This window comes from Mustela lutreola, chromosome 6 (genome assembly GCF_030435805.1).
Source record: "Mustela lutreola isolate mMusLut2 chromosome 6, mMusLut2.pri, whole genome shotgun sequence".
In the NCBI taxonomy this organism is placed as follows: domain Eukaryota; kingdom Metazoa; phylum Chordata; class Mammalia; order Carnivora; family Mustelidae; genus Mustela; species Mustela lutreola.
In genome coordinates, this window is record NC_081295.1 from 88,660,789 (window position 1) to 88,673,847 (window position 13,059).

General features: G+C 50.6%; 1 protein-coding gene across 1 annotated transcript; it reads right to left on the minus strand.

Annotated features, from left to right (window-relative positions):
• Positions 1-92: 92 nt before the first annotated feature.
• TREML2 (triggering receptor expressed on myeloid cells like 2) lies at positions 93-10,835 on the minus strand. Its single transcript, XM_059177901.1, has 5 exons — positions 9,935-10,835; positions 7,449-7,769; positions 3,470-3,887; positions 2,320-2,426; positions 93-2,015 (listed from the first exon to the last, which is right to left on the minus strand). Exons 1-5 carry the CDS (start codon positions 9,993-9,995, stop codon positions 1,921-1,923), a joined length of 1,002 nt encoding a protein of 333 aa, XP_059033884.1. The 5' UTR covers positions 9,996-10,835; the 3' UTR covers positions 93-1,920.
• Between the last annotated feature and the right edge of the window lie 2,224 nt (positions 10,836-13,059).

Genomic DNA, 13,059 nt, shown 5'->3' on the forward strand with positions numbered 1-13,059 from the left:
ATAGGATCCAAAGGTCTTCAGTGCAGACAAAGACCACTGGAGCTGGAGGAGAGCTTGCAGGCCAGCAATCACGAGGCATTTACTCAGGTGCGTGAGGTTCAGGTGACTCCTTTTTATCCCAAAGGCAGTCTTGAGAGGTAGGCATTAGTGTCCCCTTTCACAAGAGACGAAAATGAGAGCCAGCAGGGTTAGTGACTCACACAGGGTTACACAGACAGGTGGCCTCACTGGGCCGCAGTCCTAAGCCCTCTGCTGTTCTCTCACAGGATTCTCAGATGAGGCAGGGCGGTCAGTGTGCTGTTGTAGGATCGCGAATGGAGGGGGGCTCTTAGGGAGCTATTTTCCCCCAGGGATATTAAGCCCCCTCCTAGTTAGACACCAAGGTCATGGCCACCCTCTCCTTGTAGGGAGGATGAGGGGGCTGGGGAGGGTGGTGTGTGTGTGTGTGTGTGTGTGTGTGTGTGTGTGTCCTGGCACCAGGTTTGTCAGTTCCTCAATCTGAGTCTCTCCTCTAGTGCCCTCTCCTGGACATAGGAAAGAGGTGCCTCCTCCGTGCAGTCCCCCGGGATTATCTCCGGCCCCTTTCTCTCTCCCCAAATCCATTCTGGAGTGGTCTCCCAGCTACCCATCAAGGCCTGAGCTGTGTCACTCTCCTGACTATGACATTTGCTCCCCCACCTGGGAGGTCCCTGTCCCAGGGTGGGGAGTGAAGATGTCATATCAATCCCTGGGGGCTTATTCCAGATGCTCAGGCTGGTAGAGCCCCTGTTCCATGGGACAAAGCCAGCCCATATTCTCCAGTCCTCACTGTGGAAGAGGACAAGTCTGAGCCAGGAGCCAGTGAAGCTGAGGCCAGACTCCTTGAGCCATTGGGCCCCCATCAAGGCTCCTCAGCTCCATCCTCCCTACCCCTACCCCACCCAGGTGTTCCTCCAGCTATGCTCTGTTCCAAGCTGTCCTTGCTGGGTCGCAAGTAGCTCCTCTCTTCCCAGGGGACAGTGAGTCCCAGGGGAAGGCAGATGATCTACTCTTTCTCTGAACCATGGCCTCCCCTGCAGTGGACTCTGGAGGGCTCTCATTCTCCTGTGGGAGCTCAGACCTGGAGCTGGGAACTGGGGGAGAGGGCCCTGAGTGCAGCCTCTACACACCAGTCTGGGGACGGGCTGATCCTGACACCATGCAGCTCTGGGAAGCCTGGTCACAGCTTTCCCTGGAGAGCTGGCCAATGGGTAGCACCAGTGGGAGGGTGGGCTCTGCTGGTTCCCAGGACTTGAGTGACAAGCAGCTATGGTCAGGGCAGGACACATCTAGAGGCCCATCAGAGGTCACGGGACCCTGTGGATGGGGAACTTGAACTGCGCTGGGGTCCCCTACTGCCAACAGCCCTGTGGACCTCCAGCTCTTGGTCGCTGTTCCTTCCCCTCCATGGCAGGACCCTTGAGACACTGATTGCCTCTGGGACTCTTTTGCTTCCCCAAGCACATGGGGAAGCTTGAGGGGAGCAGAGGAAAGCTGAGGACACAGGGTTCCAGATGGGGAGAGGGCAGCCGTTCACCTGTCCGCTCCCCCTCTGCTCCATAGCAAGGGGTTCTGAGGCCCACAGAACCCTCTGTGTACAGCACCGTCAAGTCTTCCCCACTACCCAGAGGGGACCCAGGGCTCTGCGGCTCTGAGCTGATTCCCCTCGGTGGATTCCCCTGGGGTTTCCTGCCTGGTACCCCCAATCTGGGGGCTGTCCCAGGCCCCCGGCAGCCCAAGAGGACTGAGTGGGTGAAGAGCAGCCTCTGGTTCTGGAGAGGCCTGAGTCCAGCCTTGAGCAAGTCCTCAGCCCTCAGCTGGGTTCCAGTTCAAACAGGCCCCCGTCTTCATCCTCCTCTGGCCTCCAAAGGCCCCTCCAGGAGGAGCTCACGCAATCCATAGTTAAGTTGCCTCAGACCAAGCAGGCTTCCATGGAGGCTCCAGTCTTCCAAGTGGGTCCCTCCAGGGTCTAGCAGGATTGTTGCACACCCTGTAGCCTGTGAAGACAAGGAGAGAGATGCAGAGGGGCAGGGCTCCTGCCTGGGCCAGTCCACTCCTCTTCTGGCTCTGCCCTCTGCTTCCTGCCAGGTCATCCCTGGAGGGTCATGCCATGCTGTTCCTGCCTGCCTGCCCTCCCCCCACCCTCCTCCCTCTGCCTGGGTGCTGAGCAGTCCTTGTGGCTGGATGCAGATGATGACAGACCACTTGGGGACAGAGTGCAGTCAGGCGCTTTGGCAAGTGTGTCAAGCCCCCGTGCTCTGCCCCTCCCTGCCGGAGGACGGGAGAGTGGGTTGTACTCACTTCCCCTGTGTCTCTTCTTCCAGAGCCCATAGACCACGATCACCATCAGAGACACTGGGAGGAAGATCAGCAACCCCGGGAGCACAATGGAATACGAATCCTGGTGCCTGAGGGGACAGGACAGAGCGGGGAGGCACTGAGCATCCAGGTGCCCCACCCCGACCCATGTCTTTCTGGATGCCACGTAAGAAGAGCCGGGACCAGGAGAAATCCTCACAGCCCTGGTGGGAGTGACTGCCTCCCTTCCTTGGGGATGCAGCCATGGCAGAAGGAAGTGAGGAGCTCAGAGGTCAGGGGAAGAAGTCCCAGGTGGAGAAGGGCATCTCTCCACTTTAGCACCTTCCCTCCATTGTTCCCCCAAACCTGCTCACTGAGGATGAGAAATCTAAGAGACCCCCATTTGTGACAGAAGAAACTGAGAGTCTTGCTCTCCTTGTAGTGAGAGCCTCTCCTCATGGCCCTTCCCTCCTTTGTCCTCTGAAGCAGATGTGGTAGGTGCACAATCTATATGCCCTTGCACCAGCCCTCAGCACCTCCATCTAAATTTTTTTCAGCCCTTGGACCTTCTCCTGTCAGTACAGTCTCTTTGCCACCTCTTTGCAGGCAGCCCTTCACTGATGACCAATACGAGCAGTGTTGGTGTAAGAGTTGGTGTATTAATACCCCAGCTCCCTCGCCCTTCAGCCGGGAGTCTGATCCTGGGCCCCAGAGCTTCCTCTAGGCTTGTGCTCTGCTGCCCACAGTAGTGGCCAGCTTGATTAGGTTCTCTACCAACTGCTTCTCTTTCTCCCTTACCCCTGCTCTTTCCAGTACCCCAGGTCCCAGAGGCTGCTTCTGGGGGAGCCCATTAAAGCATCCACCATTTCCCACTTTCTACTCCCAAGTCACATCCATGTCCTGCCCCAACCTTCTCCTCTCCACCCACAGACTCATGCTGACCCATCCAACCCTCACTTCTCACTGTCATCCTCTATGTCCTCTCTCCAGCCTGACATCTGGCCTCCCACGACCTCCCATTCAGCATCAGGCCAGACCGACCTCCTGAAAAGGAAAGCTCTGCTATCACATCTGCACCTTGAGGTCTATTCAGGCACCAGTTACTGTTGCTGGATGTGGTCAAAAGCCACCCAAGCCCAGGACCCACAGGTACCTGACAGGGGATAATTTGTTGAGGAGAGACCCGCCGGTGTGGCACATTCCTGTGGTGGGTGATCTGGTTTTCAGATGCCCAGCCCTGGTGGAGATGGATGCTGGGGCAGCAGAGGAGGCTCTGGCATCGCTTGGAGACACAGTCACTGTCTGGGATTCCACGGCCCTGTTGGGCTCCATGGTAGAAGGGCCAGGGCTGGTGAAGCTGAAGCCTGTCATGGAGGTCAGTCTGATGGACTCTGAGGCAGTCGGGGGCACGAGACTGGTCAAGGTGAGGAGGCCAGGAGTGAAAACTGTCATGCTGGTGGTGAAAGGGGCATCAGGGCCTGAGGTGGGGGCTGGGCCCGATGTGACAACAATTCTGCTCTTGAGGATATTGGCCAGCTGTCTAAGAGGAGTACTTCTCCTGGTTGTGGAGGCTAAGGGGTCAGAGAGGGAAGAATGTTAGACTGAGTCAGGGGTCTCGCTGATGGGAACAGATCCTTGTCTCCCCTCCTTGACCCTGGACCAAGGATTCTGCTCTGCTGTGTGACCAAATGTGGGCTTGTCAGGGAGAAGAAGTAGGCACAGTAAAGAAGGAAGAGGCTCTCCCAGTTTCTTTAACTTTCCCTGTCAGGCCAACTCTCCTCCCTGTCTCCGCCTCTCTAGTCATCTCCAGACCTTCCTTATTCCTGCATGCCAAAGAGATTTCTTCACTAGCATGTTGAACAGGGACCTTCCAGGTGTTCCATAATTGGTGACCAGGGTCCAGAAATGAGGACAAGGAAGCACTGAAGGCCCACATTCCAAAGACCGCCTCCAGCAGCAGGGTCAGATGCCCACCTTAAGAGCTTAAGAAGAGACACCTGCTCCCACCATCCATCCACTCAGCCTTTTACCTCACATTTTCTAGAAGGCTGGCATTTGGGTGGTGGAAGAAGAAGGGGTTGTAGAAATCATGAGGTCCCATCTGTGGTGGTGTGGTGGAGTCTATCTTTGCAGAGAGCAAGAGAATTGGAGAGAGATGGTGGGGGAGAGAGAGGGCTGGCACAGGCTGCCATATCCCAAAACTGTGCATGGCAAGGACACACTCCTGAGACCTAAATGGCCACCATGGAAGGTACCCATCTTTCTGGGCAAGGGAACCCAGAACAAGCAGCACTGGTGAGAGTGGGGATGGGGGAAGAGGCTGACCTGGAGCCAGACCTCCCACATCATCCTACTCAGCAGTGGAGAGACCTCAAAGAACCCTCAGAGAACTCATGTGTGTGTGTCTTAGGAGAGCCAGCATTTAGAGGCCCACCCTACAGAGGATGACAAAGGGCTGGGTAGAGAAAATTAACACCCAACAAAGAGGAGAAGGCAGGATGAGGTTACTGAGAAGAACCCCGCCTTCCCCACCTGCTGGGATGAAGGAGAGGGAGTTAGGCAGCAGGCTAATACCCTCCTTCCTACTCTGGGTGGCTTGGGCCATAACCTATGGTCTTCAAGGAGTAGAAGAGCATATATTGCTAGAAGATTAGAGTTTTTAAATGGGCTGAGGATTTTTTATTCCCTAATAACTGAAAAGGTCTGCTAAGTTGGAATCTCCCCAAATGGTCTTTTTAAAAGGTAGACCATGGGATTTGACAAGGGAGGGGGGTATATGCAAAGAGAAAAACAAAACCATTTCATGTTTGTATCCCTGCAAATTAAGACTTTTATACACTTCATTTTAACTATTTCTTGGGTCTAAAGCAGAACTGGAGAGGGGGAATGAGATTCGGCCCCACATCTTAGAGACAGCAGTTGCCCTAGCTCAGTCACAACAGAAGAGGGGGATGCAGGTGGGCCAGGGGATGGGCAAGGGTCAATAACTCATGCCATCACCATTGGCTGTTTTTTTCATGTTCTCTTGCTGGTTCCTCACTCTTTCTTATCTTATAAATGTGGGGGAAACTCAGGGCTTGACCCTTCTTTCTTTCTTTTTTTTTTTTAAAGATTTTATTTATTTATTTGAGAGAGAGACAGTGAGAGAGAACATGAGCGAGGAGGTCAGAGGGAGAAGCAGACTCCCCATGGAGCTGGGAGCCCGATGTAGGACTCGATCCCGGGACTCCGGGATCATGACCTGAGCTGAAGGCAGTCGTCCAACCAACTGAGCCACCCAGGCGCCCCCTTCTCTCTTTTTTACACTGAAGGGAGAGCTTCTCTATCCCCTTGATTTTTTAACAGATTTTTTTTGAAATATTATTCACATTCCACATACCACACCCATTTGTAGCACCAAATTCAATGACTTTTAGTCTATTCACAGAGTCATACAGCCACCATCACAGTCAATTTTGGAATATACCCACCGTCTCCAAAAGAAATCCCCACCTTTTAGCTATTAACCTCTACCTCTCCTTCCTTTCCCCCAGCCCTAAGCAACAACTAATCCTCTTTCTGTCTGTATAGAATTCTCAAATCCCCTAGACTTTAAACCATCTTCACAAAGGACTTCCTGGGTGGCTCAGTCAGTTAAGCATTTGACTTTGGCTCAGGTCCTGATCTCAGGGTCATGGGATAGAGCCCCTCTTCCCTCTGGCTCCCTGCTCAGCAGGGAGTCTCCTTCTCCCTCTCCCTCTGCCTCTGCCCTCCCCCACTCATACTCACTCTCTCTCAAATGAATGGATTAAATAAAAAAAAATCTTAAGAAAAAAAAAACAAATAAAAATAAACTATCTTCACAGGGATACTTCCCATGTATATCCCCAGCTCTGACCTCTCAGCTAAGCTCCAGGATTCACTGCTGCTCCATTTGCCCACTTGGGGTTCTAGGAGGTGTCTTGAACTTAACATGACAAAAGATAGCTCTTGATTTTTATCCTCCAAACTAGCATCTCTCCAGCGTCACCCTACCCAATAAATGGTACCGACATCCATCTTGCTGATGGAATAAAAAACCTTACAGTCACTCTTGATTCCTCCCTTTCATTCACCCATCTTACCTCCCAAGTTTACAGAGTGGGCAGGAAGTGTGAACATCACAGATTTGAACCACTTCTCTCCACCTCATGTCCTACTTTAAGACACTCATTCTCAGCCAGAATACACACAATGGCTTCTCGGCTCATCTCCTATCCTTTCACAATCCACACTCCACACAGCAGCCATTATACTCTTTTTTTTTTTTCCAGCCATTATACTCTCAAAGACAAGTCACAACACACTCCTATAAACACTCCAATAGCTTCCTACTGTACTTAGAATGAAACCCAAACGTGGCATTATAGACTTTAGGGCTGCTGTTTGACTCTCCCAACCTTATCTCCTGCCACTGTGCCCCACACTCAATATGGGGCAGCAACAGAGCCCTGCCTTATACAAGCCTGGCTCTTTCTCACCGCAGGGCCTTTGCACATGCAGTACTCCCTGCCTAGAATACAAAGCACCCACATTTCAACAGGGCTAGAAAGCTCTTCTCACACAGGACTCTGCTTGATGTCATCTGCTCAGGGAGGTCCTCTCTAGTCTCCCATGCTTCACTAGCTCCCCCCCACAACGCTGAGTTACTTCCCAGTTTGTCACACTGCTTGATTTTCTTAAGAACATTTATTGTTATCTATAATTATTCTATAATTATTCTTCTGATGATGAGCAATCGCCTGTCATCTCTCATACGGCAGGACTGTGTCTAGTCTCTGGCACAGATTCGGGACTCGGGGAATGTATATTGAACAGATGATGGAATAAAAACAAAGCAAAGAGAGCCCTAAGTGTGAATCTTGTCTCTGCCACTTGCTACCTCTGTGACTGTGGACAAGGTCAGATCCACAGAGGGTTTTTTAGATCTCATTTTCTTCATTGGTAAAGTGGGGGACAACAATGCCTGTGAAGATGTCAGTAAAGGAACCATGAAAACCCTGTAGCACAGCGTGCCCATTGAGGGATTATTCTTCTCACTACATCTGCTGTGAGTGGAGTATGGGGCAGGGAGGACACCCCTACCCTCCCAGTGCCCTGGCAGGCCTGCTTACCTGGAGACACTTCCAGTAGGAAACCCGTCAGGGGGTACAGGGTTCCTGAGCTGTTGCGCATGCACCAGTACCTGCCGGAGTCCTGGCGCCTGAGGGCTGCCATGGTGATCTTGACCACCTTGGCCTTGGGATCGTCCTGCAGCTGGTAACGCGTCCCCTGTACCCAGCCCCTGGCGAATCCAGGCTCACACCGCTTCCTCCTGATTTTGCACCATACCTTGCCCTCCATGTGGTTTTTGCGGCTCTTGTAGGAGCACTGCACAGACAGAGTCTCCCCTTCAAAGTGCTGGACTTTAGTGTACACGTTCTCGGCAGGGACACCTGGGGAGACACTGCTGGTGAGCAAGGTCTGGAGAGAGAGGAGGAAGGAGGCATCTCAAAGGCTGGGATGAGGGGAGAGGAGGTGGATACGACCCTGCTGTCATGGAACCAGAGTTCCAGGGAGAAACACAGCCCTGCTCTGAAAGAACTCCTCCATCCAAGAGAGGAGATGCACAGGCCCTGCTTCAAACAAGCTCCCAGTCTGAGGGGGAAGACACAGGCCACTCCCTCAAGGAGCTTCCAGTCTTTTGTAGTAGTAGACAGTAGCCCTGCCTTCTGGAAGTTCCCAAACTGTCCATGCCCTTGGTGAGTTCTAGGATGAAGATGTAAGACTAGCCCTCAGGGAACTCTCAGTCTGATGGTTGAGACACAGGCACAGCCTTCAGGGAACCCCCAGGCTAATGGAGGAAACTCAGCCTTTACACTCAGGGAGCTCCAACTGACATAGCCCCTTTTTTCATGGTATTTTCTAGCCCAATGGGAAGGTAATAGCCCCATCTTCAGGGTCTTGTGGGAAAGACCTAGGTCTTGTCCTCAGTGAGAGATATACAGAAGTCACAAAGTTACAAAATTCCAGAGCACAAACAGCTTAGATAAAAAAGAAAATCCAATCTTTGAAAAAATTAAGAGTAGTTATTTATTTCACAAATAACTTCATCATAGTTATCTTTTAAATAGCAAGATGCTGTAGGTCATTTTTGGTGCGGTTTCATTTTAAAACATTCTAGTTGCATAAAACCCAGAGATTAAAAATGCACAAACATACAAATAAAGTCCCAATGGAGTACAAACCAAAGAACTATACAATTAGTCACAGTTCATCCATAGCCTGTTACAGTCTCCACCTAGAAATAGATGTGATCTGTGCATTTTACAATCCACGGCTGGCGGGGAGAGAGTAGAACTAGGGCTGAAGGTGGGGAATCAGGGGACAGGGAGATGGACAAAGCTGTGATGGTCTCCCTCCACTCCACTGCCCACCGTATGCCCAGCATTTACCCCTCTCACATCCCCCAGAGCCTGCCGTCGACACACACACACACACACACACACACACACACACACACACATTTCTCCCCAGCAGGACAGAGCGGAGAGCACACATTTTGGAGTCTAAATGTCTAAATAAATATGGGTTTAAACCCTGGTTCCACCACTGACTAACTGTGTGAGTAGACCCCAAAAATCTGCTTCTTTATCTGTCTCAGGTTGACTGTGGGAACTGGGCCCCAGGACTGTGCCTGGAAGGGAGGTGGTGCTCCACGTGCTTCCCTTTCTCAAATCCAGGTTGCTTCAGACTTCTCCAGTGGAGCCCAGAGCTATGACAGCCAAAGACCCCACAAATGACAGAAGATGTCTACCTGCTTTCACCCCAGCTGCACTACAGCTGAGAGTTGTGCTAAGGTAGCACCCTGTCTGGACATTCCTTTGTCCTATACAAACCAACAGAATGATCCAAGTCAGTTAACTGGCAGGTGGGAGGTTGGAGGACCCCAGGATTACTTCACACCTCTTCCCTGGCAAGGAGAGGGGGCTTTCTAGGAGAAGTGTGGGGTCGGGAACTCTTGTAAAGGGTCTGTGTTCATTTGTGCCCACCTTCCACCCCTCTCACAGGTGGTGGCCAGAACTGAACAGGAGAGGGTAACTTGGTACCATGGCAATAAGAAAGGCAGGACTGCAGAAGGCCTCCTCAAGGGGCATTTAGTAGCTATGGGGTGAGCGAAGGCTTCAAGGAGGGCTTCCCCCTCAGGACAGGGGGATGAGGAAGAACGTATTGGCACAAAGCACTCAGCCAGTTAAAACACACACACGTGATGCAATGATTCTTGTAAGAACCAAACAGGGCTTTCTAGAGAAGGGAAGGAGACTTTTTGGGTGAGGAAACAGAGTGTCCGTGATCAGAGGTCCTAACCAAGCCTGGCAGATGAATGGGCCCAACAGCGAGGGTCCAGAGTTTTATCTTAGTTTGTGAGTCCTGTGTTAACTTTGCCTGGGGCCAGATAGTGGGATGTGACCTTCTTACTTGTTAGGAGCCACTAGGTCAGCCCCATCTCCCTTCTCCTCCAACCCCACAAAGCATCAAACAAGATTATTGGGCAAGGAAAAGCAGGGAGGGAGAGTCCAGAAAAAGGCCATTCCCTCCCTCCTATGCCAGCTCCTCTCACCTGAGACAGGGCGCTGGAACCACAGCAGCCCCAGCAGCAACAGCAGGAAGGTGGGAGCCATGGCTCCATCCAGTTGGGGACAGTCACAGGCCAGCAGGGGGCCGGGAGACCTCAAATCCAGGGTTAAGGGCCCAGGCCAATGCGGGATGTGCCACTTAGGTCTGCCAGGGAAGGACCTGGCCTTCTCAAAGTGCAGTTGCCCATTTAGGGAAGTGAGGAAGTTGTGGGACCCACAGAGATCGGCAGACCGCAGGGCCCGCAGAGCATACCGAGGGCGGTGCTGGTTGTTGTTCACGCCCTCTTCCCCGAAGCTCCGGGCAGGTGTGGCTGCTCCACCCAGTCTGGGGCCCCTGCAGCGCAGGAAGGGCTCTCTGGGTTTGAAGACTTCCAATCCTTTCCTGGAAACTGCCCAGTGGGTGTGCCTCCTAGCTTGAAGCAGGGGATTGGTGTAGGGGACTGGGGTGAGTTTTCTGGACCCTCAACTACAGGCTCCCTGGGATTCCCTGGGCTCAGAGACCCAGGGGTAGGGGCTCGGGCTGGAGCAGGGCACCTCGGATCCTAGGTTTTCAGCAACACACATTCCAAATGAGTTTTCTTGTCAACTCCATTCATTCATTTCACTCAGTTCTCTATGATGCGCTCCTTCTGGTGCCCTCTTTTGCCAAGTTCCGGGCTGGTCAGAACAGTCCCCCTCGCTCATACTAGCAAAGAACCCCTTCCGAGCTCAAAGATGATCTTATTTCTGCTACAGTTAGAGTGACGGAAAAAAAGATGCAAATTGTTAAGGCTCAGGGCATAGTTTGGGCTCGCGCTGTGACACGTGGGGACACACACACACACACACACACACACAAGCTGTCTTTCCTTTTGACTACTCACTTGTCTCCTTATCTTTACCCCTCTCTCGCATTCTCCTACCAACCAGTCTAATCACCCACCAGCTCCGCCCCTCCCCCGCCTCCCTCTTGCAGGCTCCCCTCCCCCGCTTCTCCAAAAGCCACGCCCCCAGCCCCCCCTCCCCGGGCCCCCGGCCTGGCCCCCTGCCGCATGCGCATGCCCACTCAACTTCCTCTCACTCAACCCTATCTTGCCCAGACAGCCGCCGGGCTGCAGCCGAAATAACCCGGCATTTGGCCCAAGACGCCACCCTTCACTCAGTCGAGAGCTCTAAGAATCAGAAAAATAGACGTCCAAGAGCTGTGTCATCTGCTCACTGGGGGCGAGGGGGCCTACACGATTATGTGTTTCCCCTACGCGCCCTACGCGCCCTTCTTTTCCTTAGACAGGAACTTTGTTTTCCTTAGACAGGACTCACAAGTAAAAAGTCTTCAACTGAGCTTGAACTCGCAAACACCAAACCAAGGAAGCTTGATCTCTGCTGACTCCAAACTTTCAGTCTCTTAACTTACTCTATTCATTCATTCGTTCCTCTCTACAGTCTTATGCACCACATGAGGTGCCAAGCATATGGGGTAGAGGAATGTCACTTTAGACCTCTCAGCTCCCAGAAGACCTGTTTCACTTTCTTCATTCACCCTTACTGTTTAATAGGTCTTCCCAGTGTTCAGATGACTGCGTTAAAAGGGTCTTTGCCCTCCCAATGCATGGTGTCTTCCTTCCTTTCTTCCATCCCAATCCTAAGTGGCTTCAAGAATGGGAGCGGCGGGGGGGGGGGGGGTTCCACTTACCTCTTGTAGGGACTTATTTCCTGGAATCACAGTGATAGCTGTGACGATAAAACCCAGCACTCTCATTCCACTGAGAGAGGAAGTATAAATTGGATTCATTGTCTCTTGAGAGAAATTTGGAAGGATTTATCAAGATCTCTAAAAATGTGTATCCATCAGGCTTTTAGGAACAAGATGATTTAACATAGCACTAGATTATTTTTCTTTACATTTATATTCCCATCAAAAACTAGGATCTAATTTAGAGTAAAATTCCCCTTTCCACAAAGAAAACTCCAGATTCAGTTTTCTTCAACTTCTTCAGTGAGCTGTACCAAATACATAAAATGAAATAACACCGATGTTACGGAAACCATTGAAGATAGAAGAGGAGATATATCCCAACTTGATTTGTAAGGTCAGAATATCCTTGACACTAAAACCTGACAAGGACATTACAGGAAAAGAGAAGTACAGATGTGCATGCTTTATGCACATAGATAGAAACATTTCTAACAAACCAAAAGCAAATCAAAACCGTCAATGTATATAATAACATAAAACAATATGACCAAATAGAGTTTATCTCAGGAATGCTACCTATGTTCAACATTTGAAAATCGGTCAACCTAATTCATCCCATCACCAGAATAAAGGACAATTATGGGATTATCTCAAACAGATGCAGAAAAAAGAATTTGCACTACTCCCACCATAACCACGACCAATTCATAATTAAAAACTCTCAGGAAAAAAAAAAAAGTTGTAGAAGAGAATGTCCTGGCTTTAATAAGGGACATTTACCAAAAACCTATCTCTAACACTGTATTTATGGAAAATATGTTTTATGTTTTATGTTGGCTGCATTTCTCTTAAGATAGTTCAATGGTAGATGTAGATTCTGAGAGCTCAATGCCCTGGCCTTGCTAGATGGTCGGTGTTCTGAATATGATTCTGGGCTTTTCTTGTTTTATGGATGTAATATCTTCTGTTCCCTGAAACATTTATCTTTCACTCCCAAGCAATTATCCTGTTTGTTCAGTGTGATTTTTCTCTTAGGCTATGAATCTCCTCATGTGTAGAGCAAACAGAATAATGGATCCTGGCTATCACATCTTATTTGCAGACAAAACATTTTGGAATAATTGTCTTCTGCTCACATTTTGGGCTGCCAAGTCATCTGCTTTTGCCCATGTTAATTGCATCTGAATTTTTTTTTTAACTTCAAGGAATTCCTCAGTTTCTGGTCTGCTGATTATGACTTTTCTTATTTGCAATTTAACAATTTATTTTGGAGTAATTTAGCTTTTAACATATTTAAGCTAGGAGGAGAGGAAAGCTAGTGAGATTCGTGTGCCATCTTGCTTAGTTCCCCCTACACATTTCAGTTGCATTTGAGCCCAAGGAAAAATACAGAGGACTTTCAGGTAGTGCAGAGGTGAGAAACAGAGAACAGGT